The following is a 26,893-nucleotide window of genomic DNA, read 5'->3' on the forward strand; positions in this document are numbered from 1 at the left end:
TGAGACCCAAAAAGACCCTGAATCAGCAATGGTTTAGGAAGTTTTTTGAGGGCACAGCCCCCACAGCAGACCAGGCGTTGCCAGCTGGGTTCGCAGGACTTGCTTCCCACATGATTTGTGGTCATCCATGAGCTGCAGGAATGTGGACTGCCCAAAGGGGGCAAAAACCTCTGAAGGTGGAGCTCTGGCACGTGATGGCAGCATGGGCAGGAGACAGCTTAAAGCTGGGAAAATACAAGCTATGAATTATCTGAAAAGACAAGTGAAGGAGCAGGGCTCTCAAATGACTGCATTTTGCTCCTAGAGATTAGTCTACATACCAGGCAGGGCATGTGGTTAGAGGAGCCACATCCATTTTCTTTCAAAACTCAGCTCTCACTACAGCTTTGGTTGATTTTCATATTTTTTATTTTTTTCACCCTGTCTTTATCTGATCTTTCCATAGATTACCTTCTTCCTTTCTGAACCTCAGAACAGCACCCTTAAACCAAAGCTGATCTCCTGTTTGGTTCTACTGCAGACATTACAAGTGCCATTAAAAATGTGAATTGTTGAAAAGGCTGAATAATAACACAGTGAAACACACGTTCCCTTCACAAATGTATTGTGTATCGATTTTTTTAAACTAATAACCTTGACAAGTGCCCACACTATTTTTTTCCCCTTAATGTGGTCTTTATATTTTCAGCCTGGGTATTAGCATAAATTTTATGGGATTTTCTGGGCATATTTGTGTCTGTATCTAAGATATATGATATCAACTGGCAGTGATGGTTGAACTAATCAAATACTACTGACAAGTTAAAGCAAATTTTTAGGACTGTGAGATTTTGAGCATCTTCCCAGATACAGTATCTCCTGACTGAAAGCAGTCCTTGACTGTCAAGTTTAAATACCAGATTTGGGACTTAATCTTTATGTAAGCAAAATACCCCAGTAAGAAATATGTCTGAGTAAAGCCAAAAAGCCAGGTCCTCCCCTTAAACCCAGCCTGAAATGTGTGTGTGTATTTGCTTATGGCCCTTTTGCCATGGCATGAGAGATTCCAACCAGTGGGAACCAAATGAGAGTCTTACACTGAATGGACTTCTATTTTCTTTTCCTTTTTTTTTTCCTTTTTTTTTTCTTTTTTTTTTTTTTTTTTTTGACTTGGCATTTGTTCCTTCTAGCAAACATTTTTAAAAACTCTCTTATTGCTAGAGGGAAAATTGACACCCTTTGCTTTCACGATGATACATTCCTAACACGTTTCCTTGAAGAGCTGGAAATGGTGCAAAAATCTGGTAAGATAAGTCTCTATAAAGCCTTAGAAGTCAAGCATTCCACTTTAGACATTTAAGACAAATGCATGGCAAAAACAAGTTGTGTTTCTTTTTTTTTTTTTTTTAAGGTTTCTACTTAAAGTTCTGTGCCAAAGCTACAGTACTTATACATTTTCTAAATGTGTTTTAAGCAATAAGTTGTACAACATTTTTAGAACATGTGTTAAGCTATTTCTCTAAGAATGAAGCTCTTAACAAAACATAAGCACTCTGCATGAGATCTTAGCAGCAAAGTGCTTAAAAGATAAAGTAAGAATTGGTACCATGGGAAGAACACCAGCTGTAGAGCACACAGGTCCATTATGAGAAGTATGGTAGTGGGTAGGGAGAAAATGATTTAATCAGGAGTAAAACCAATTTTATTATAAGGGCACGCAGGGGGTGTGGCACCATAGTGAGAGGGACATTTCAAAATATCTGACAGATTTCAACAATGTGAAAACCCACCCTGTTCTTTAAAGTGACAGTAAACCCCATCAGGTCTCTCTTTTTGATGCTATTGTTAACAGTTGACTGTTTAAAGCTGGCCTGCTAAGATGCTGTCGATCTAGTTCAATAGTGTGTGGCAAAATAAAAGGCTAATTGTTGAAATACGATCAATCAAATATGATCTCAGAGTCTAAAGAAGATCCCCTCTGGTAACTCATTTGAGATCAAATCATTACTTTTATGATTGAGGTAATTGAATGGGAAAAAAAGAAAGAAAGGGAAAAAAAAAAAAGAGAGAGGCTTGAAACCAAAGAAGCAAGCAAGACATCTAAATGAAATGCACAAGTCTGCCTTTGTTACAGCTTTGTCTCACATTACTCCAAGTTAAGGAACTGGGTTCATTCTTTATTTGTATACATCTCCCAAATCCAGAATTTTTGAAAGCATTTAATAACATTTATTAAATAAAAGTTGAAAGATGACTCCATTTTGAATAAGATTTTCTGCCCAAAAGTAGAGCAAACCGTTACAGTAGGGGGATCTGGTGTTGGGGGTGTCCACATGTCTCCAATGATTTTACCATTTTGTTTAGCAACAGTTCAGTAAAGAGGCTGCTCTTGAAGCCCACTGAATTGCTACACATGAAATTTCAGTGACATTTAGCAAAACATTTCAGGACTATGTTGCTTCAAATTAAATTTGTTGAGCAGTTTTCATGGTTGGTCCCCGATTTGCGTTCAGACTGAAATTTTCTAAAAGACAAAATCAGCACATGGGGGAAAAAAAGCAAACTCCATTTTTGGAGTAACAGAACTTTGAGAAAGTGTGTGTTATTTTGTATCATTTTAATTTGGACTAATAAAGATTTGCTCTTTCCTTGAGTTTTATATGGACTATGATCTCACTGTTTATTATGTTCTAACAGTATCACTCTTCTAGAATTAAAAAGAGAAAAACCCAGAAAAACAAACTCAAAGAAAAATAGAATAATCACCCAATCTTGTTTTATTTTTATTAGAAACTCTATTTTAGCATTTAGTTTCTTTTATATTTAAATTCCTTAGCTCAGTCAAGCTTCAAAAGAAAACATTTTTTTTGTTTGCAAAACAGTTTTGGAGGCACTTGTGGTTTGTCTTTAGTGTGTTATCATTTTTGACAGCTTTGCATAGCCTAGGTAGGCCAACAGGGGTCTGTCTAATATTGTTGCTGGGCAAATCTTCCTCCCAGAGATGAAAACCAAACAAAATATTTTTGAAGCAGTAAGAAGGAATTAATATCCTTTCTCTCACAGTCCTCTATTCCTTGCTGACATTACATTCAGGCAAAAAAAAAAAAAAAGAAAAAAAAAAAGAAAAAAAAAAGGAGAAAAGCGTTCCCCATTATTCCCTTGTACATAGCAAGGCTAACACATGTAAAGCAATAACTCATTTTCTATTGCCATGTTTAGCATATGTCTCCTGTTGGCTCAGCAAGGCCTTTAGGCCGGTCCCTTGAGCCGTCCATCGTTGGCAACTCTTAGCCCCTCGGCCTCAAAACCAAATAGCTTTGAATCATGTTGAGCTGTGATGCTAATTTTCATACTGATGCATTATGGGAATAAATGTATCTGACATACTGTGTCAATGGTACTGTCTCTTTGTGTCTCTTGTTTTTTTGTTAGCTGCATTCCTACAGATGGTATTCCATTGAAAATGTTCTCTTCCTACAAAAAAAAAAAAGAAAAAAAAAAAGGGAAAAAAAAAAAAAAAACATGCACAGCACCAAACCTCTAGGTGCAGAAGGCTGTTAACGGTTGCTGATGATAGTAGGCAAACATTAACATAATAATTAGTGTCTTGTAATTGTTTCATTAAAACCAGTTGTTCCATTTCTCCTCGTGTTTTCCCAGAAGAGAAGCTGAATTTGGACGACAGCCAGTGGGAGGACATCCACGTTGTCACCGGAGCACTCAAGATGTTTTTCAGAGAGCTGCCTGAGCCGCTGTTCCCATACTCCTTATTTGAACAGTTTGTGGAGGCGATAAGTAAGTACATCACATACAGTAGCAGCTAGTGAAATAGCCTGTTACATTAAAATAATAATAAACTTAAAAAATAGAAGAGCAGGGGCATCTCAAATCTGACTTACCTTCCATTATCCGTGATCCTGGCTTTTTGTTGGTTTTTTGGGACTGCCTTTTATCTCTTACAGCGTTTAGGTGTTTAACTGTAGAGAAGGAAAAAAAAAAAATCAAATTGTTGATCTGTAAATTTTGTCTCTGCATTTTGACTGTGGTGCCTAAAATGGTTTAGGAAAGAAATTAAAATGTGTATGTATTCAAAATATGCTAGGCTGATAATCCATATATCCCCAAACACAAGAGAGAGACTAATAATTGTGAATCATGTTAGAAGGGGCTGTCTTTATGTTAATCAGAATGAAATGCGTGTGTTTTGTTCCACAAGGTTGCAGACTCTTGCCTTGCAGTGATCACAAAAAGAATGCAAAAACATTCATGTTCTCATTTTCATATCTACCTTTGCTAGATTATTATTTTTTTGTTTAAAGTTGGCAGGCAGCAAAAGTATTTTCGAAGTCCCAGGCATTTATTCCGTTCCACGTCTCTGTGGTTTATGTGCTGCAAACCCTCCCTGTATTTAATATATGCAGGTGCATTTTGTAAAACTGTATCAGCTTGGAAAAACTTGACAAAAAAACCCAGTGATTTGGGGGTTTGCTCCTGTTGGAAAGGGGGGGAGGGAGAGGGATAGCTTAAAGGGAAAAAAAGCTGAGCAGGAGATTAATTAAAGATCCAATAGAGAAAATCTCTAGGAAAAAAACAAACCCAACAAAGTACTCAGAGGTCTGATTTCTGAGTGATGGGCACACATTTTTGCCATTGCTGTTAATGAGAGCTGGGTGTGCACATGCGCAGCTGTCGGGGAATACGAAACCCTTAATGTACAGCTCACTTTGATTTTATATTCATAAGAGTCTTTAGTTCAACTAAAGCTTTTCAAGACCCAGCATCAGATATAATGAGGTTAAATACATCTCATAAGATCCTTCCCTGCTCAGTTATTTGGAGGTGCAGCGCAGTTAAATTACCTGAAATTTACTCCTGGCAGCTTACTTCCTTCTCCTTCCAAAGGAAATCAGGTGGGGAACATCATCTCTCAAGTTTAAGTTCCTGTTGCACAGCGTCTGCAGTGCTGAGAGGGAAAAACAATAAAGAATTTCTTATTGTTCAGCTTCTGTGATGCCTTGGGATAAGATGCTCATTGAAGCACCAGCACCTGAACGTGCCCTTCAGGTGGTTTTGCATCCATCTGCTCTGCCTCTTGGAAAGGAGGAGATGAGGTGTCCTCTCGTGGGCCACAGCCTGACAGATCATCCACACCTCCTATGCAGCTAATTCTGCAGTCTAATATTTAATATTGAGGAACAACTTCTTCACATCAAGGGTGGCAGAGCACTGAAGAGCTGCCTAAGGAGTTCACGGAGTTTCCCTGTCTGGAACCTCCTGTGTCACCTGCTCCTGGTGACTGCCTTGGCAGCAGGGGATGGACGGGGGGATCCCCACACATCCCTTCCAACCCCAACTATCCAGTAATTCTGTGGTCTATCTTCTGCCATTACAATCCACCATCATTCTGGTCTTCTGGGGCTAAGCATATTCATCCTCCTTCTTATCCCTTTTTCATTGTCCATTGGGGCATCTTTTGCAAACACTATTGTACTCTGAAGAAAGATATCAGCACACCATGATCCCACTCCTGTTGTCTTCTTCCCTCAGCCTCTCTGCTAGTGTCCAGGTCAGGGTGATTGACATCTTTTGGTGGCCCAATGGGGATGTTTTTGATAGTGAAAGTACCAGGTAATCGGTTGTAGGCTTGTGAATTAAGTTTGAAAGCATGTCGGGAAGAGACTGTCTACTAAAGCATTAATATTCATGAGTGAAGAAATTAATGTCCCTTTCTGCTATTTGAACTATTATTAATTCTTATTATGATTTTGAGAGCCATTATACACATTGATAGGCTAATGAACAGTCATTTATAGAGGGATTTTAAGACAGTTTATTCCAAGGAAGGAAATGCTAGCACTCTAGGACGTGCTTTGCACTATTTCAAACCCCTAATTCTTGTTGCTTGCTTTACTGCACATCAGGGCGATTTCTGCCTAATCCAACTGTCTAAAGTAAGCTACGACTTCCAATCAATCTTCTCTTTATTTGGCCTTTACTGCCACAGGATCTACAAATCCGTATTCTCACCAAGTCTACTTAAAAAATGTCTATAAACAACAATTAGGTGTTTTCAGTGTTTTTGGAGCTCTTCTGTATGTTAATAGTCTTGAGGCAAAGTAAAAAATCTCTTTTCTTCAGTATCATTTCCATTGCAGATGATTCTTTGGCTACTTGCACTAATTAATTTGCCTGGTCAGTACTGAGCTGCTACAGTATCTCCTCCCTTCTCCAGTTTGTTGTGAAAAAGAGACCATTCTTCAAAAAATTAGAATTATATTAACAGCATGCAGTGATGGGTGTGCAGTACAGTTAGGATAATGCCAGAAAGAAAACAACTTGATTCACAGATTGCCATGCTGATTATATCCCAGCACTGGAGACTCCTTAGAGCCTTGCACAGGTAGTGTAAGAATAAGGGAATCTAAAAACCTACATGTAATAGGCAGTGACAAGTTCCCAAAAACACTTACGGGGATGTAGTTCTTTAGCTCAAGGTTTCGGGAGGAATTAGAACCCAAGAGGTGTGGTGGACTTCTTGTTCTGATAATATTGTAAAGACTGTGTGGAGAAAATTCCATAGCAAGCTTATTGTCAATTTTCCTGGATGCTGCTGCCATGTTAATTGTGTGCATGGGAGCAAAACTTTGCAGTACTGTGTGTTATGCAAAGCCCTTGCTCTCCACCTTCAATTTCCCCTATAACTAACTTTAGATATGGCCATACTGTTAGAAAAATTTACATGTGACCAGAATATTAGAAGATAATTAGAAGAATCTCAGAATTCTGCTTGCCAGGCTGAGACTGGATAATACCTGTCCATACGGCTTATATCAGGGAATTTATAAATGGAAGTCCACAAGACCTCTGGCCCAATACTAATTTTGTTTCCTAGGATTTAGAAAGTAGGGTGTTTTGGTTTTTTTTTTATCCTGTGAGTTTGTCTGGTATTACTGGCAAGTCATTTTGTATTATTTTGGATGAAATATGCACTTCTAAAGTGTGCCCAAATGCTGCTATGAAATCAGGTTCAGCCACACTTAAATTACTCAGTACCACAAATAGTTCTATTGATTTTCTGGACGATCAACAGACGTAGTTCAACAGATTGTCTGCAAGTAAAATTGTGCTTCATGTGAGTAAGGTGGTAGAAATGCCAAGAACTGAAACACTTAATCACCTTATTTACAGAATTCAGCCTTCATAACCATACAAACTTTTGCCAGGGCTTCAGCCACTGAAATCTATCCCTAAAATCTGTTTAGAAATGTTAACAGGTAAATGTGGTAGCTAATTCTAAATCTTTATTTTGACTGAACTAGTTTTCTTGAAATGTCTCAGGCAAAGGCATGGAGAAAAAGAAATTTCTACTACAGTGCAGTGAGGGCTGATATCTGCAGCACAGGAAATATTTAAATATCCACCAGTCCTTCCAGATCTTTTCAGCTGGAGCAAGCTGTATAGACTGTGCATCTGTACAGACAGTGCATCTGTCCAACTGCACTTACGAAAAAGCCTCACTGATATTCCACAAAGGAAAATTCCACCCAGTTCCCAAAGCTGCAACATCTGTCTCTGGTTTGGGAGGCTTGGGTTCAGGTCTTTGATTTTCTCTGCAACAGGTTGGAAAGATTACTACATTGGAAAGATTTTTTTCAATGAGGTCTAGTGATTATGCCTTCATTTCAGTTCCTTATCTCTAATATGAATTTAATAGGTGCCACATAAGCACTGTAGATAAATAGGAGATTTATTGTTTAAAATGCACACACAGAGGCAGATGTGAGTATATTTATATATATATACGTACTCTAAATAGAAATCCTTCTGCCAGAATTACAGTTCTCCAGCAGACAGTTTTCTGAATGAACGTATCAGTTACTGCAGTGGGTCTCCCACTTGAGACAGATGAACAGAGGAATGAGATTAATTAAAAAAAAAACGTAGTGTTGAAAATCTGACTTGCAGGTTTTCAAGTGGAATCCCTAGCCTGACATGTCTCAGGTCTCAGCGTGTGGAACAGAAAATGTGGAGTCTACACCCACCACCAGATCTCTGGAGAAAGGACAAATTCCTGAAGGGAGACTACAAGAAAAACGGGGAGAGACTTTTTACAAGAGCCTTTTTACAGGGCAGTGGGGAATGGATCCAAACTGAGAGTAGGTTTATCTTAGATATTAGGGAGAAATTCTTCCCTGTGAGGGTGAGGCCCTAGCACAGGTTGCCAGAAGAGTTCTGGATGTCCCATCCCTGGAGGTGTCCAAGGCCAAGTTGGACAAGACTTGGAACAACCTGGGATAGTGGAAGGTGTCCCTGCCCATGGCAGGGGATGGAACAAGGTGATCTTTAAGGTCCCTTCCAAGCCAAATCACTCTAGGATTCTATGGTTTGTATGGCACCAGATCCAGTCAGCATGTGTGGCTTCAGTCCTGGCAGTCCCCCCAAGGATCGAGCTCCCCCCAGACACTTAGACAAAGCCATCCCCCCTCTCTGGAGCTCAGGATTTTCAGCCCTGACAAGAAAGGAAGCATTTCTTTGCCTGGGGAAAAGCAGAGCCATAGGCACCTAAAGATGCTCAAAGGTCACAATTGTAGTACCTAATTAGCCCATGCACCTTCAGGGATAGATGGCAGCTGAATAAAGTTTTGCAGAATTTAAGTGCCTAGACACCACCGAAGGTCCACATTAGATACTCATTTAATTTTTGTTTTTTCGAGATCTGGATTTTTTTTTTTTCTGTGATTGCTCTGATAGACCATTAACACTTTTTTCAAATGATTTCACACATATCCTTTCGATATATCAATTAAGGTCTCCTGGTGCATGCTAAGCAGAATTCTCAATGTCATTCCTATCAATCCTACAATGTTATGTGTTACCCTACTATTACAGAAACTGAAGATGGTTATTTAGCATCTTAGACATGATAGAGTTTTGTAACTTTTTTGGTTAGCAAAAATTGCTAGATACAATTTTTTTTACGGTTTTGCTGGTCTGTGACACTGGTCTTTACTGGTTTAGTCTGACAAAATCTATGATGGCAACATAGCAAAGCAATGAATTCTTCTTCAATGGGAATCATAGACTTGTTTTAACTCTCAAAAGCTAACGGTAGTTGTCAGTCCTCTCCATGCTGGTCAGTTGTCTTCATTTCTGGCATCAGTAAATAGGTTTTTTCTGAGTTTTGACTCTTGTTCTGCTTCACTAAGAGCCCCCAAGAGCCCACTGCCTGTGTGGCTCGAGACAGCATGCTGCAGAAACTCACATCTATCTGGGCAATGATCACGCTTCGGTCTCCAGCAGACCAGAGCAAATTTTTGCACTGAATAATGTAACTTTTGAGGAGTTTGCACAGAAGCTGTCTGCACCAAAATCAGGCAAAAATTAAAAAAAAAAAAAAAAACCCAAAAAAACAAAAACCCAAACAAGCAAAAACCCACAACAACAAAAAAAAAGCCTGTGTCAGGAGGCAATAAACAAGTCATCAATACATAATCATGACCAAAGAACTGAGCTGCATTGGTTGAAAATATAATGCAGGAAGGACCTGCTCTGAACTACTATGCAGTGTTATGAAAATAGTAGCTGGGAAACAGAAAGGAAGTAAATACATTCATTTATTCTGACAGTCATAACATCCTTGTATCATCTTGGTGGAAAGTTACAAAAGATGTCTAAAGAGATTTTCAAAAGACATCTAAAGAAACCTCACTCGAGGCTTACAAAGAACAAGGCTCAAGGCCAACTCGTCTTGGAAAGACAAGTCAGCATATTGCACTGTAAGAAATCCATGACAGTCTCTTAACATCATCACGTAATAGGTTCCTGAGAAACCAAATCTTATCAGTCTCTGGCATTATGCAAATTTCTGTCATAATCTCAATCTGTGGGCTTCGAGTCCTAATCAAACTGCCTTCAGATTCACAGTTGGCGAGCCTCCTATTGAAATCGTTTCTCTATCCTCCATTTACTTGTCCAAGGAAGTTTTGGGGCTTGGCATGGCATCAGAAAGCCTCAATTTCATGTGAACATGGTGATTTATAAACAAATCCAAGGTCACCACAATATATTTCACATGATACATCATAATTAATACACTTTCTTGGCCAAATTTAAATATCAGAAGACAGTAGAGATCCATAAACTAATGTGAGCAGAAAAAAAGCCCAACTGTGTAGAAACAAGAAGTAATCAAAAGTTAAGGTGCACGTTTTTAAAAAAATTATTGAAAAAAAAAAGAATGATTTTATGAGTAGCATAGTCCCAGGGATACCCAACCATGCAAATATATGAATATGTGTGTGGTATATATGTTCTCCCAAACAAAGTAACACTAAAAAGTAATAGCAGTTCGTTCAGAGCGTGGTACTGGGTATTTTCACTGGGGTTTGAATAGTATTAAATTCATTTTTGAACTGTCCTTATATGGAAAATTGTATGAATATCTGATTCAAGAATCATTAACTGATATTGGCAGTGAAAGAAAAAGCCCTCACCTTTTAGAAGAGATGTTAAGATGATGCAGGAGACAGAGACTACAAGAGAAGGTTTCTAATCTAAATGGGTATTAACAAAATACAGATTAAAAGTGTATATGACCATTCTGAGTGAAACAAATAGAAAATATAAACAAAAAATATTTAAATATATTTAAGCTGTAATGTTCCCCACATTACAGATATCCTAACACAGTCTCCAGTTAAATTCAAGCCAGTAATAAAGAATATCTCCACTGAAGATCTAAATGGAGGCTGTTGTATTTGCAGTAGCAGCAAACTGGCAACCAAAGAGATTCACTCCAGGCTTTTGTTCCCAGGAGGTGCCAAGGAACAATATGTCCTGGTAACCTCCCAGTTCTTTCTCAATGACCTTTTCTTCACAGTTGCAAACTGTTTCTGCTCAACAGCATTTTTAAATAGATTTCTTCAGGTCTGGAAGCAACTCATTTAGGAAAAAAAATATAAAAATTGGAGGTCATGTCTTTGAATATATTTTTTTCTTTGGAGGTGTAAAATTGTCCAACTTGAGAAATTAAGAAGTGTTAAGAAATAAAGACATTAATAGGTAAGACAATTCTTCCTTTTTTTTTAATTGGAAAATTTTAAGATGTTGGAGGGAAATGAAAACAGAATCTACACATGAAAATTTACCTCCTCTGCAGGGCTTTTCCCTGTGAAGGATGCTCAGGTAACACCTGTCCATAGGCAGCCTGATTCTAGATTGATTTTGGGTTTATTTTTCTAAAAATGAGCCTCTGGGTTTGAAACAAGAGAAGTTGTGATATTTACTAATTCTTTTCTTTGGATAGCACTCAATTCTGCTGAAAAAGAACACTTCATAAAACTCTTAAATATGCACTGAAGCAACATTTTAACAGGATTTTCCCCTTTGTAAACTTTACCTAACACAGTGTTCTGGTGATCCCATCAAATGAAAGAATGTTTAAATTATATTGAATGAGTAAAATTTACCTTTTGAGAAAAAGAGGAGACCCTGCAGAACCTCACTCAAAGGGCTACACCAGTGATGAAAATTGCCCTAATATTACAGGGACAGAAAAACAGTTTAATTTGCTCTTATAAATATGGTGGAGGCTTTCCAATTATCATCAAAGGAAATGAGGAAGATTTAAAAGAATCTTTACTTGGATTTTTCTATCATGCAAAAGTTTGTGTAGGAGGGACACATCCTCCCCCAGCTTACTCTTTTTTGTTATTACAGTTATAATTTTTTTAGCATAGCAGAAATTTTATTGCAGATGCCTGGCCTGTCTCTTAACTCATGCTAATTATATTCATAATTAAATGTTAAACAAGAATTGACTAGGCCAACTGGCTTGCACAGGTGTTTGTGATATGAATGGTTTAATGCTCCCACAATAAATTATTGGATACAAATCTGCACTAATCTACATAGAGAGACCCTTTTGAGGAACTTTGACATATGTGGTGGGTTCAGCACTGTGCTTTGAAGCCAGGGCTTGCAAGCAGCACTTACAAGAGAGTTTTTTGTCTAAACTCTGAGTTGTCCTTGACTGCATGAGCACTAACATGGCTAAAAGTTCTTTTTTTTTTTTTTCTGGGTTCTCACCTGCCATGGGATGCAGTTCCTCAGAGAAATAACATTAATGGGAAGGGGGAGTAGTCACTGGATGCTTGGTGGAAATGTCATCTGCCTCACTTCAACTTGCAAAGCAATAGTTTGTATTTGTGACTAATGACCAGATTAATCACAGAGGCTCCAGAAACTTTCTGTTAGCTTTACACCAATTGCTGCCTCTCAAAGGATGGAATCAAACACTTGCAAATGGACAAAGGCTGGGGTTTCAGTTTGTTCCTCTTCCACTTAATTTTGGGGCATGGAAAATAGCCTGTTAGCCTAATTTAAATTTCATCTGTGGTTAAGAGACTCTTTTTGTAGGGACAAAGAACTGGCACAGCTGCCCAGGGCAGTGATGGAGCCCCCATCCCTGGAGGGATTTTAAAGTGGTGTAGATGTGGCACTTGGGGACATGGGACGGTGCTGGACTTGGCAGTGCTGGGGAAATGGTTGGACTTGATGATCTTCAAGATCTTCCCCACCTAAATGATGCTGTGATTCTATGAAAGAAAGGGCAGAAGGAAGAATAAAGCCAGTTTGAGAGTCTGTATCTGGGTTAACATAAGGGAAACCCATGGAGAAAATCAAGCAGGATAATGCGGTGAAAGAGAAACTGAGAAATCCAAGCAACAACACAGGGCAGGAAAGGGTTGGGGAAAAGAGAGGGGAGGAGCTCTTTAGTGACTGTGACAAGACCCCTGTGACCTGGAGTGTCTGGGGGAGGCAGGGGGAGAGGAACTTCTCCTGAGGGTTATCTGGAGCTCTTGACAAAGTGAGAATTGGCACTCTGGGTTCGAGGGGAAAAATGTTTCATCAGGCTTGTGAGTGAAGCTTCCACTTGGGGAAAATAATAACAGGAGGAGAAGCAGCCTATAATGCCCCAGTTACACAATTTCAGAGGTGCAAAAAAATGGAAGAAGTGAGGCAGGGAAAGTGGGAATAGAAGACCAGGAAGGGAGGGAGAAGGAGAACTTCCATGAACAAGAGAAGGGGATGCTAAAAGCCATCACCCACTGTGCTGTGCTGTCTTCCTCCCTGCTTACACCTTCCTACAATCCAGAAGTTTCCACCTTTCCAAATAAGAGTAGCACCACACCCCTGTGTGGCAGCACATTGGATTTGAAGCAGCAAAGATTAGCATAATAATGACTAGATGAAACAAAAGTAACAACTGATTTGTTCTCTGGTCCTCATCATGTAAATATTTGAGGACCTGGTACACTGTTTGAAGACCTAAACTACTACAGCTGTGGTATTCAGAGTAGGTACTAACTTTATGGAGTATTTCTATGTATTCTAAATGTTTCAAGCAACTGAGTTAGGGGAACGTGCATAAACTTAGCCTTCACACTTAGAACTTTTTTCTTTTTGTTTTCTTTTTTTTTTTTCCTTTCTTTTTTTTTCCATTTTCTCTTTTGAATTTCCTTTGCAAATACAAACCAAACTGGGAAAAGCAGGAAGGCTTGCCTGGCAGGCAGGTTTATACACGCTTCTGCAGCTCCAGCTCTAGGCTATCAAGTGCCACTTCTAGAACAGGCTTTTCCCTGGCTCGTGCTCCATTTGCATCTGGATGCTCACATGCAGCCAGAACTAACCTATGCTCCCTGCAGCTGAGGTTGGTGCTTGGTTTTCTTTCTCTGCCACAGATCAGGGCACCTGATGTGGCCACGTTCCTGCTGCAAGCTTAAGTGTATCATTTTTTTTTACAAAAAATTAGCCCACTGTGGAGAGAGAAATCCTCCACAGAGAAATAATAAACCTCTGATGAGAGTAACCACTTTAGGAGATGTTAGAATTTGATCCAGGATCTGTGGTTTTGCTTTGAAGCAGTAGTTGTCCTTTAGTTCAGATGGTATTTGTGAATCGTTGCCTCAAAAAAATAAAAAGGGGTCTTTTGGCACATTCTTTAGGCTGATGACAGGAAAAATGAAGTAGATTCTGTCTCAGAAATCTCCAAAAATAATCTTAGGTTTGACATAACACACCATGTCATGAAGTGATATAAGCCACATAAGCACAAAGCAGGCTTTAAATTTAAAGAAGAATAATCCTATTTTCAGATAGGATACTTTCCATCAATTTGGATAACAAATATCTGATGCAGAATATAGCCATATTAATGTTGAGATCCCTTACAACCTGCAGTTCCTGGTAGTAGGTGGCAGTGGCAGCCTGCTTTGTACCTGTGCTCTCTGAAAGTTGCTCAGACCATCCATACACACACATGCATTAATGATTTCTATCTGGAAATAAGGGTCTGCACTATTTTTAAATGTCTTTAACCCCTCAGCACCTGTGATCCAGAGCTCCCAGTGCTAGAGAGTGATGCAAAATGCATTAATGCTTAGCACTGGGAAATCCCAACTCCTGGTGCCAAGAGGTTCATAAATATAGTAATGAAACCTCTTGACTCAAAAGTGAGCACTATTTAACAGAACAAGCATGAACAGCCTTTAGGAGATTTTGCAGCTGGATTTGTTCCACTGTGTCAGAGCTGAACCTCCATGATAGTAGTTTTAAAAAACTGTGCATGGTTAAAAGAGAGAGTTTAAAGAAACCAGGCAGCCAAAAATTAAAACTAAATAAATCCATGGAAAGGAAAAGTAAATATATTGCTGCATCCCTACCAGAGAAAGAGGCATCAAGATTCCCCAGTATGAATCTAGTGACAGATGTCAAGGTCTTTGGGAAGTGTCCACTAAGCTTTATTTTGCACATGTTCCTGAACAACTAAAACAAGAATTTTGTGTGATAATTTACAGCAAATCAGTTTCAATAAATCAGAATCATGTAAGCAGTCGTGTTTATTATATCCCTGTTGCTTAATATTCATGATAGTAATTTATTTTTATAGTACAGTTTCACTGTTATCTCCTCCTTTGCTGTAACTTTGAGACAAGCAAGCTGCAGAAGTAGAAGGTCAGGTAATACTTTGAAGACAGTAAAAGTTCATTCACTTGGAATTTGCCTGCTTTGTTGTTTTGGTTTTTGTTTGTGTTTTTGGTGTTTTTTTTCCTAATGCTTTAGTGCCTCCTTAAAATATTTATACAATCATTCCTAACCTAGCATTATTTATTTAACAAATTTCTCTGCAAAATGAGAGTTGCAGAGCAGTGTATGGATACCAGCTCTACAAATGAAGAATCCAAAATTTCTAGAACTGCTCAATTGAAAATGGCCATGAAATCTTCTGTCAAGGTCTGTATTTTAACAGAATACTTTTCTTTTAAAAAATTTAAACCTCACAGTTGTTTAAGGTTTCCTGGCATTTTTCAATGGCAAGACTTGTAAATCAGATGGCAATAATAGAAACAGGAGGTTTTATCCATGAAACATGCAGAGTACAAAAACTGCAATTTCTACCTGCCACTCCTACTGAAACACATCATTAATGACTGAGTGAGGCCTTGGTAACTTCAGATCTACTCCCTAATAGTGCATTCAGATTTAGCTGGGTGGCTCTTTTTTTCATTTTCACATGTACTTTTTGGTAAAAAAAAAGAATTTCAGCTGTGTCAATTGAGGTACAAGGACCTCCATTGTTCCTTAAGTGCAGCCATAAAGCATGATTAAGTTTAATGAGAAAGCACAAATTCAAGGATGATATAGATATTCTCTATTTTCCATTAATCAGAAATCAACAGAATTCTTGATTTTCTTTGCATTCTTTTTCAAAAATATTTTTCTGTCCTGCTGATCTGCTTCACTGCTTCACCTCAGACTGAGTTTCTGTAGCAGAAGAATCACTCAATGTGTAAAACTCTTCTGGTTACAGACAGCCTTTAATTATACAATGGCCTCGTTGGTATGTCCTCTTGTCTTTCAATTAAGGATGAGCTTTTGATGAAGTTGTATTGGTTACTGCACATAATCAATTGTTTCTCATCCAGGAACATATTTTTCATTAGACAGGAGGTGGAGGCCACACAAAAAAATATTGCTGATCAGATGAATGAAATCTAAACCTACCTCATCACAAAGATAACATCTAAAAATGCTTCAGGTTTATTTATGGCAAACAAAAAATATGACTAGGCTTCAAGAAATGATGAAGATAAGCAGACATAAAAGACATTTTTATTCTAAGTGTAAACTATCATTAAATGTACTTAGATTTATACCCTATAATTATTATGATTGTAGCAATTAATCAATCAACTGATTAACATGTAGGGTCAGCAGGACACAGTGATCTTATCTTGAAGCTTGAATTAATTAATTAATCCTTACTCTACATTATTATTTTCTATTTGTGGATGTTTTCTCTGTGTCCCTGTTGAAAAAATATATCTATCTTTTTTTTTTTTCTTTCTGTGATGTAGCGAGTCGAGCAGGGGAAGACATTGACGTACATTTACTAATTTGCCATCAGAAATTCAAATTAATTAAAACATTTTTAAAACATTGCATAATTTTTAACTACTTGTTATATTCTAATTAGCAAGGTTCAATTAAATTGTTTTCAACGTAGCAACTTAAGAGCTCTCATCTCTTCAAGTGGAGTCAAATTCAGCGGGTGTATATTGTTGCAATGATATAATTCCACGTTCATTATCCCACAACCAGTGAAGTCTCTCTGAGCAGAGCATTTGTTTACTGTCTGTGGCAGTGTGAGGATTTTCCAGTTCCACAGGCAATCCTGCTGTCAGGATTGAGTTCTTCCTGAAATTCGCCCACGATTCAATTTGCTTTATGCAAAATTATTTTGTGCCCCTGCTCATGGCAGAGGGTTGGAGTCAGATGATCTCTAAGGGCTCTTCCAACCCAAACCATTCTAGGATTCCATGAAAGGCATCCCTTCCAATAACCCCTTCCTTGTGCTGAACATTTCCTCTGTCTCTTGGAAAAATTATTTGTCTAATAACCTGCTAGAACTCTTGCTGGCTCCAGAGGAGACATCTTGTGGCACCACCACCGTGCCCAATTTCCTCCTGGTTATCAGCCCCAAGTTTGTTTGGCATTCCTGGTTCTTAAAAGCTTGGGCTAGGGGTTTTAATTTTTTTTTTCTTTTTTCTGTCTTATGTCATCTTTTCTCTTATTCCATAGTTACTAGCAAGCCTAGGAAGCCCTGGTGCTGTTGAGGAAAGACTTAAGTGCTCTGTCAGACAGCACCCATTTCAGTGGCTTGTTCCAGAAAAACATTCAAAGGCTCTGGTCTTGTAAAGCCACATTTTTTATTCTATTATCACCTACTAATCTGCCCTTTGCTTGTGCTGTGATGAACAAGGACAAAATAGATTTGATAAGCATCTCCCTTCTCCTCTTGTGCTGCTTTGTGGCTGTGGGATAGCCAGGGAGGTGTGGGCACAGTGTATTGGATGTTTTAGCCAAACAGACCCAGTTTCCATAACCCCCATCCTGACACACAGTGCAGTTCTCTTCTCAAAATAAGAGAAAAATCTGCTTTTCTCCCCTTTTTTTTCAGTCTGTAACACTCTACCGCAGTGAGTCCATGTCCTGATTAGGCTCTACTATTATCTATACAATCAAAAATAAAAGAGATGCTAAAAATCCAGCTGCTGGCTCTCTCACTAAGCTCTCAGGAAAGTTCATATCCCAGCCCCTGGTGGTTTTATTTTTCCAATTTTAGTGCAGGAGATAGCAGTAATAGAAGTAGGTTTGGGGGCCTTAAATAGAAAGGGTAGGAGAAGCAGTTATCATCAAGCTTTAGCTTTGAAGTGTAAACTTAGCAAAGACTTCCCTGATGAAGTATACATATGGAACTACAAAATGCCACTTTTTATCCATTTGTTTTCCTGACCATAACCACGTTTTCACACTGTCAGCATTTTCATTAGGAGCTCTTTTTGTCAGAGGTTTATAACGAGAATGTAAAGATTTGCTATGGGCTAAATCTCAATCCAAGAGCAAATGTTTATACCAATTCTGAAAACAATCAGCTTGCCCATTTGTAGTTATGCATGTGTTCATCATCTGTTACTGCTTGTCCAATGCTCTGCAACTTCTGGAAGGAAAAAGAGACATCTGGAGGGGAAAAAAAAGCTATCCTGCAGATAGCACACTGTATGTTCTCCTGAGTTATTGAATAAGGTACTGCAGAAATGCAGCTTTTTAGTCAATACAAATAATTTTTTTTGCTTAAGCCTGTCAAATTTACTGTAGAAATATTGTAATGTATGGCTTAGCCTGGTCTCCTTTTGTGCATTACTTACATAAAATTTGCTTTAAAAATTCACTGGAAATTATTCACCTAATGAACTGAGCCACTTTTGTGATGCCAGGCACGACGAATTCTTTGAAAATGTTTTAGCTTATCTTCTGGACCTGAGGGTTGACAGGGTTTTCCTGTCTGTCACTTCCCCTGTGCATCAGTCATTAAGTCCCACAATGTTCTGGGGATGAATTAAATGTAAAAGATAATTTACAGTCTTTATCCTTCTCTGGCTGCGTTGGTTTGAACAAAAAGGTACCTGGAGTGGGCATGTATATAATGACATAAGGAAAAATTTTGACACAAAATAAACAGAAAAGAAAAAAAAAATTAGTGCACGTAAGTGTTACCTGTGCACAACATGACTGAAAATTAAATTTTTCTGGGTAAAATTCAGAAATCATAGAATCATAGAATCACAGAATGGTTTGATTTGGAAAGAACATCAAAGATACTGTTCCTACCCTTCTGTTGTGAGCAGGAACAACTTCCAGTAGATGAAATAAAGATAAACCAGGTGCTAATCTGAAAGTTGCCTCTGTTTTCACACAGAAGATGCCTGAGGTTGTAGAGCACTTCAGGAAGCTTTGTAGTACTTAGTATTTATGTACAGTGCTCAGTGTTACAAGTATTTACTTTATAATAGCATTACAGTCATACTTACAAGTCTCTTTACCCAGTAAACCTCAGGAAAAAAAAATTGCTGCCCTCATTAGTGTTTCTCCATAAACCACAGTAAAAATAATTGATTCACCCTATCCTAGACAAAGATATGTCACCAAACTTAGCACCAACGTGGCTGCATCCACTTCTAAAGTACGATTAAAGCACTTGGAAAAGGGTGTATAGAACATCCTTGTAAAGCCATCAGGGAATTTATTTTTTCCTTTAGCAAATAATTCATGAGCAGTTATAACTCGTTGACAAATCATTGTGCAGACAATGAAAAGAGGTTTTTTTCAGGATGGGCCGTGAGTACACATCTGGTATGAATGTTCTCAGAAGTATTTCTCCACCCTGCCATGCACAGCCCTTTTGTTTTTGGGAGATTTCTAGGGAATAAAAAGGCTCACCTGAATATTTGAGAACATACAGGCACATCAGTAGATATGCCTGGAAAAGAACAAAAAACATTAAAAGTCAAAAAATTCCTTCTTTTTTTAGCTTGACTCGCCCAGTTGTGCTTTCAACCAGGAAGATTTAAGAAGCTAATTAATTATGAGCTAATTAAACTTTACAAAGTCATTGGGAGACTGCTAGAATTAATAGAAATATTTCAGAGCAAGTAAACAGAGGGATTTTTGTAAATCAGGTACCAAAGTAAGCAACAGCAGCCCTCTCTGTCCCATTCCCCCACTCCACAAACATTTTTGATCTTTCCAAGCTTCACATTTATCAAGTAAGGGTTAAAGCAAGATTTTAAATCCTATACAAAATCTGTGGAAATATGTGTTCTGCATAAATCTGGGCCACAAAATTAATACACTTGTATACATTTTCCCCATCTGCTATATTGCTGACACATCCAGCTTGTAGCCCAGAATGTTTTAGAGAAGAAAGGGCCATCTCTATGTTTAGTGCAAGAGTTCAAGTGGAGTTAGAGACTTAGTGGCGCACTCAGGCTTCTCCACTAAACATAGCAACCAGCTTGGGGTACTTGGGAAGTTTTCTTCCATAATGCCAAACCACTGGTTATTGCTGGGGGAGGAGTGGGTTTTTTGGGGTGGTTTTTTTTTTGTATGTACGTGAGGAATTAAACTGCATATTTAGCGGAGAGAAAAGTTTCCTTTTGTACTCCTTCAGTCTTGTCAGCTATCATAATATATCTGTGTGCCTGTGAATGTGTATACATAACACCTATAAATTTTCCATTAAAAAAAAAAAAAAAGATAAAAAACATTCAGGCAAGGGTAAGGTCACCTCAAACCTCCAAATGTCATAGGAGTAATTTCAGGGACTGTGAGCTGGGGGAGGCAGCTCTTTTCTGGTCTGTGACTGCAGACTGCCTCTCCCAAGCTGGGTGTGTACCTGTGATGTGTTCTCCTGTGTCAGGAGGCAGAGGAGGAGTCCCCTTGAAGGCTTTGTGCTGCAGGGATGGTTCAGGGAAGCTTTGTGCAGGGGCTCAGAGGCTGCCCTGGTCCCTCCATTGTGTGTTGGAGGAGGCTCAGCCTGGCCAGGGCGAGCCCCTGCCCCTCACTCCCCTGTGCCCCAGCCTCCCTCTGCTCCAGATGCAATCAAAGCCTCTTTTCCAGCAGGTTGGTTACATATCCTTGTGAGGGAGGTTGGCCTTTTTTTACTCTTTAATTCATTCACCGTATCAGATTTTTAATTTTTGCATGTGGTTTTGCCATAGATACCCAGTGCACTGCGCAATTTTGAATTTCCTAAGATTTCCTGTTCCCAATTTAAAATATAGTTATATATTCACCTTCTTTTTTTATTAAACATCTGTTATTAACACTCTAATGCATGTTTGTGGGTATTGTGGCACATCCATCTTGTGGATTTATGGACAAAGAGCTGAGGTCCACTGATCTGACTCCAAGTCACAGATTCGGAAGAATCAGTGTGGCAACTTAAAGTTACCAAAAGGCTCCTTTTGATGTGGAGCTCTACCTGTGGCTTTAAGGTCTTGTTTGACTTGTAGAGCCATTGTGACTTCTGAAATCTCAATTTCTGTTTCAATAATATCAAAGCTAAACTAAACCAATCAACTTTCTTTTTGCAGATTAAGCCTGTTTAATTGCATAAATAGTCTCATATATTTTCCAACAGCCTGATCTTGAGCTCTATCAGAAGTCACCTAGAAACTGGAACCCTTGAAAAAACAAATGCCATGGAAGTTTCTTGTATTTTGATTAGATTTAGATATATATATATATATATAGATATATATATAGATATATATAAATTATATATATAATTCATTATGTATTATGGAATATATAATATATTATATTATGATATTTTGATGCATAGCGAAATAATAGCACCATTATAATAGGGTGGGTGGCAGGGTTAGATTACAAGTGCTACTTTTAAAATGCCCATTTATTTTTCACCTTCAGCACACCAGACATCACCAAAATTACCCTGTGAAGTTCAATTCCTGGGTCAGATCCACTTTTCAGTAACTCAGTCATCTCCACTGATACAGCAATGCTGCCTTCCACCAGACAGAGACCTCAATATTTGTCTTCTCCACACATTAGGCTTTCCCACATAGAAGCAATGCATCATATGTTTATTTGACTTCTGTGGCTTTTGCTGGTGACTCACACTGACTGCTTGGTGGTGCTTTTGCAGCCAGTAGGAGAATTATTTTATCACTATGTATAGTAATTCCCATGTCCAGTTAAACATGAAAAAATTAAGATTATTTACCTTACCTATATGCCAGATAATATATTAATTGCTTCTTAGTAAGTCTTTCACTCTGTGAACTACTGAACTACCTTTTCTTTCTTTTTTTTTTTTTTTTTTGTTTTGTTTGGTTTGGTTTTAGTTTTGGGGTTTTTTTTGTTTTTTTTTGTTTTGTTTTGGAGCATAAGATATATGTAAAGGAAAGATAGACAAGCAAAGGAGAAAGGGAGACAAGGAAGGTGGGTGCAAAGGGAGTTGGGAGGATCAGAGAGAGACTTGTGCAAAGACAACCAAGGTATTTGGGTGGAAATAAGAGATTTGCTCGCTTTTGCCCTTTGAGACTTCAGGGTTGTGTACATGAATCCTTGGTGGATTTTTGCTTTTGCTAAGCAACAAAAGCAGGTTTCTTCTGAAAGGATCCCTCTGGGAGAGGACAGTGCCCAGCCCATGAAGTCCAGGAGATGATTTATTAATGTTCATCACCAGGTCTTCATGCTGAATGAACATATCAAACCTCACTTTCAGCAGACACCATTCTTGACTAGAGACAACTTACAAGCACACACTCCAAAATGTTCAGAAACCTCCCAGCCACACTGCCAGGAAGCCAGAGAGATTTGCTGTTGTTGCTGCCCTTCCCATTGATGTTAATTCATTCATTTCTTTCCATGTGAGCAGATCTCTGGGTCACAGCAGGGACTTTTTGTAGACACACAAGAGGTCCATGCTGCTCTTAAATCTCCACTGCATTTTGTTTGAAATGGTGGCTGTCGTATTGGAGAAATTGTGATTTCCCTTTCTCCCTCTGCCATGCCCTAATCTGCCTGTAATAAAAGGCAATGAATTGAAATGAGGAACTTCTATGTAGAGATTGGTTGTGGTTATTCCAATTCTGCAGAAATCAGTGAAGGATGTTTTCCTTTTCCACCTGTTCATTCTTTCTTCCACAGCCTAGACCAAGGTCAGTTCAGCTCTGCTCCATGTTCTCTTCCATTTGGTTCAGTCCCATTTCCATTTCTCTGACCTATGCTCCTTTAAAATGCAAACTAGTAACATGGGGAAACTGTCACTAATTATTTTATTTGCTTTAAGGGGAGGAGCATACAGAGCAGGGCCTTCACTAGCTCTGTGAAAGACCCTGGGTACACCACCACTGATATTTTATCACTTCATTGTGAAGATCAGGGGAGAAACAGACATTTACAGACTCACTTCATCCCTCCTTGCACCCCTTTTGTCTGTCTCTTCCTCACACTGCTTGCACAGAGGATGCCACAGAAATAGAGGCACATGGGAAGTGGGATTTCACTCCAAGGAGAAGAGCAGAGTGAGCATTTCCAATGAGGACACAGCCCATCTTCGGCTGTGCTCTCATTTAAAGCATGCATGGTGCAAAACCAGGTTAGATAAGCATCCACTGATGTGGCTTTTTTCCTTTTTCTGTTTGTCCTTTACACTTGCAGCTTGCAATTGGAAAGGTGTGAGGATGAGGCACCAAAAATAGAGGGAGAAATCCAGGTGCACAAGTTCATGAGCCATCTCAGAGAATGAGGGAGCTTAAACTGCAGCCAACAGAGAAATTTAGGTGCACAAAGTTAAAACTAATAGTGAACTATCTGCACACCATTTTTTTTGGCAGAGCCAAGACCCCCTCCATTTGTCCAGAGTCGCAGAGTGTGTGAATGGCTTTGCACGGGAAATGATTCTGAACTTTGCAAATAGCTTTTATTATAGCTCCTCTGTGACACTGCTAGAAAACAGATTAGATCATAGCTCATTTCTCTTTTATTATTCTGACAGTGATTTCATTTGTTCAGAACTTCCATTTTGCCTTTAATATCTCATATGCGGTCACATTTTGGGAGCTTTAGGATGTGCTGATTCTGCCTGCATGTCTCTCACCTTCGCCAACTCATTACAGAGAAGCATCCTCCCTAAATAACAAATATTAACAAACATCTATGAACTTCAGATGATACAATTCCCAGTTCATTTCCTGGGCTATAACACTGCCAGAGAGGGATCAAATAAAGAGCCTGCCTGATCCCTAAAATAAGGCATGCTGGTGTGGGAAAAGTCCTTTGTTTTATACCTATAAGGGGAAAATATATTAAACCCTGCCCATGCAAAGAGAGCCCCTCAGCTAGAACTGCAAAAATAAGAGTTTGATAGCCCAAAACAAGCATTTCAGCCAATCATTCTCTCCTGTAATACATTCCATTTCTGCCCTTTAAAGTCAACTGATTCAGACGCTCTCAAAATGAACGTGGCTGGCCCCAAATGAGCCCATTTCAGGACTTGTTTGGGGATTTTTAGCAACATAAAGTCACTGTCCTGTGGTTCTTTTACTCCCACCTATGTGAGAGACCAGAGAGACCTGACCTGGGATTAGGTCCCTCCCACTGCTGTCCAAACATTACAGCAACCCTTTTGTACCATCAGTCGCTGGGATTGCCTGGAACAGCCTTCAGCCTGCTCTGAAGTTATGTTGGGCAAACATCCAGCAGAAAGCTGTTCATTACAAAAGCTGAAAGGTCACTTTTGCACATATAATATCTTTCTTTCCCAGTCCATGGGCAGTAATTAATGATTTAAGCCTAAAAAAACCCAGTGAAAACTGAACACTGTAGAAATAAATACCAGTAACCTGGAACAAAAAATCTCCAACACTGTGCATGTCTAGTAAGAATCATTACAGTTAGCTAATTTTTTGAAGTAGTCTCATAGCAAAAAAGCACTATAATTTTATTTTATACATATTTAGCTGTGACATTACAATGCTTTTTTCCCCATCTTATGTCTGGATCCTTTACCTACAAAAGCCAGCTGAGGGGTTTGGTTTCTGTTTTGTTGTTTTTTGGGGTTTTTTTGCCCCTGGATCAGAGAAAGATTTATTTCTGTGACTGCAGATATTTTAAAATATATTTTAAATGTTTTCTATTATTCCCTCCTTCTGCTCTCCACACATGTTAAAATCCGCTCAGAGCAAGGGTCTGCGAAAGGAGCTGGAAAGGCCTCTGTCCTTTTTCTGGGGTTGTTTTCTTTGTGAGCCTGCAAGTACATTGCATTTGTGTGGTGTGTGTGTGTGTGTGTGTGAGTGTGTGTGTGTTTGTGTGTGTGTGTACATGCACAGGCTTAGTCCTCAGGTGGAACTGTGGTTCCTGTGCTTTCGTTCTCGAAGCTGTTATTCTGGAAGGGAATGGAGGCAGCTGTGTTTACAGCTCAAGTCTTGGCATACATTTACCAGAATCTATTATTCATATCGTTCAGTATCAGGGAGAGATCTCAGGCCACCTGTCTATCTGACAAATTCACCCTTTTGTGAGCTTTCTGTTCATAGCAAATTATGTTCACATTGATGAATTGAGTTTTTATGAGCATTGCTAACTAACATTCTCACAGAAGGCCAGGGGCAATAGACTGCAAGTGTTTCTGGTCCACAAGTAAATGTTAAAAAGAAAAAAAACTGCCAGTATTTAAAGACAATTTGCCATGGAGGGACAGTTAAAATATTTGGCAAAGCCTTGATATTTATAAATTCAAGAATGTCCATAAATTATTACAGATAGTATACTTATCACAAATAAAAAATAATAATAATTCTGCACTGCCCCCTGTGAACGTGGAGGGCTCTTTAGTATTCTGTGTATTAACAGGTAGACAGTGATCAAAGCTTTTAACAAATCCTTATCAGGGCTTAACACAAGGTGGGAATCATTTAGTTTTGCAGAGGGGATGTTCCTTTGAAAATCGTGCAGTGAAATCACTGGGGCAGAGCGAAGTGAACACAAAATGATGATTTACCTGGGCTTTTCAGCATGGCACTGGTTCCCATCCAAGGAGCCACCAGTCATGGGAGCAGCTGTACCCTATAGATTCAAAGATCTGTAGCAGTAGATCAAAATATTTCCATAACAAGAGATTATTGTCAGGATGTGCTGGGACAACATTGCCTGTGAACACCCAAATTCCTCATGCCCCTCACCCTACAGATAATGCCAGGGACAGAGCATGACCCGCCCCTGAGGGCAAAAAGGGGTGAGGTGGGCTGCAAACCTGCAGATACAATCTCCAAATAAATAAACACTCAGCTGCATCAGGTAAATCTATTTACTAAACTCTGATGCATCTAATGTGCCATTTAATATGCCTTAGAGCACCTGAGACTCTGCACAAAGTGTCCCAGAAGCTCCTCACGCCTTGGCGCGGTTGGAGGATAACGTGGATACATCAGGGTAACTCCCTGCCGTGGTGAGCTGCCAGCATCTAAGTGGCTGAATCCCACCACAACTGCCATGAGGCTGCTCTTAGGGGCCCACAGAAAAAGGGGGGATGGCAGTGAGTGACATTTCAGCGAGAGACATGGCACTAATAGTCGCATCACGAGATCAAATTTCCGAAGGGGAAAAATAAAGCCACAAAGGCAAAAAAAAAAAAAAGAAAAACAAAAAAAAAGAGCACCTTTCAAAGGGAAAGAAAACCCACAGTTTCAAAGAAAAAAATGATATGTAAGAGTCCCTCCTTAAGGCAGAGAGGAGACAAACAGGTTGGAGGTAAGGAGCCACCTGGCCGAGAGCACTGGAGCACCTTGGCCCCGTAGCGGCGGGACGCTCCAATTCTTCACACCCGCGCCGGGGCTGCCTCTCGCCCGCGCGGCTCCTTGCGCTGAAAGCGTGGCAGCCCTGCCTGTTGTTTTGAGAGGTGCGAATGCCCCTCGCGAGCAGGCTCTGCCGCTTCCAAATCTGTACCGCCGGGGAAACAGGTTGCGCAGCGTGGCCTGCTGATCCGCGCCTGCCTGGCCAGTAGCGTGGACAGAAGGAGCACTGCTGTCGCCGTCTTCCCCAAGTTTCGAGCCGAGGCAGAGGGTGATAAATGCGGTGGGTTGCCTTTCAGTGTATCAGTCAAACCGCCAGTTTGGGAGACCTTTCCCGTTAGGAGGCTTTGGATTTTAATTTCACATGTGCCAATCAGGTTGTCAAGCGCTTTGGGTAGAGCCCACCACCATTTTGTCAACTGGAAGCGCGGCGCGGGTTTAAGGAGCGCTGAAATAGCTGAGAGCCTGTTCCAGCTGGCCATTCCTTAATGGGAGAACATTGTTCTGCCTTCCTTGTTTGTTCTGCCTTCCTTGTTTTAACCCGTGCCTCTGCCTAGGTATCTTCATCGGTGTCAAACAAATTTGTAGGACTGGTGATTAGTTGCCCAAAGAGCATAATATATGCATTATTAATTATAGAAGGTAAGTTTGGCTAATTGTCATTTCTATACAGTAGCACTGCACTACGA

At 39.4% G+C, this 26,893-nt stretch overlaps 2 protein-coding genes across 2 annotated transcripts in view; one reads left to right on the top strand and one right to left on the bottom strand.

The window, feature by feature from the left end:
• Positions 1–26,893, top strand: part of ARHGAP15 (Rho GTPase activating protein 15) — a 320,887-nt gene that overhangs the window by 258,766 nt on the left and 35,228 nt on the right. Inside the window, exon 12 of the mRNA XM_054636450.2 lies at positions 3,640–3,774. Coding sequence (XP_054492425.1) covers positions 3,640–3,774 — 135 coding nt within the window. The remainder of the gene's footprint in view (positions 1–3,639; positions 3,775–26,893) is intronic.
• QTMAN (queuosine-tRNA mannosyltransferase) overlaps positions 3,813–26,893 on the bottom strand; it is a 318,519-nt gene continuing 295,438 nt past the window's right edge. Inside the window, exons 12-13 of the transcript XR_013183108.1 lie at positions 4,839–4,942; positions 3,813–3,956 (exon numbers count right to left, since the gene is read on the bottom strand). The gene's annotated coding sequence lies outside the window, so the exon portion shown is untranslated. The remainder of the gene's footprint in view (positions 3,957–4,838; positions 4,943–26,893) is intronic.

Source organism: Agelaius phoeniceus, chromosome 7 (genome assembly GCF_051311805.1).
Source record: "Agelaius phoeniceus isolate bAgePho1 chromosome 7, bAgePho1.hap1, whole genome shotgun sequence".
Taxonomy (NCBI): Eukaryota; Metazoa; Chordata; class Aves; order Passeriformes; family Icteridae; genus Agelaius; species Agelaius phoeniceus.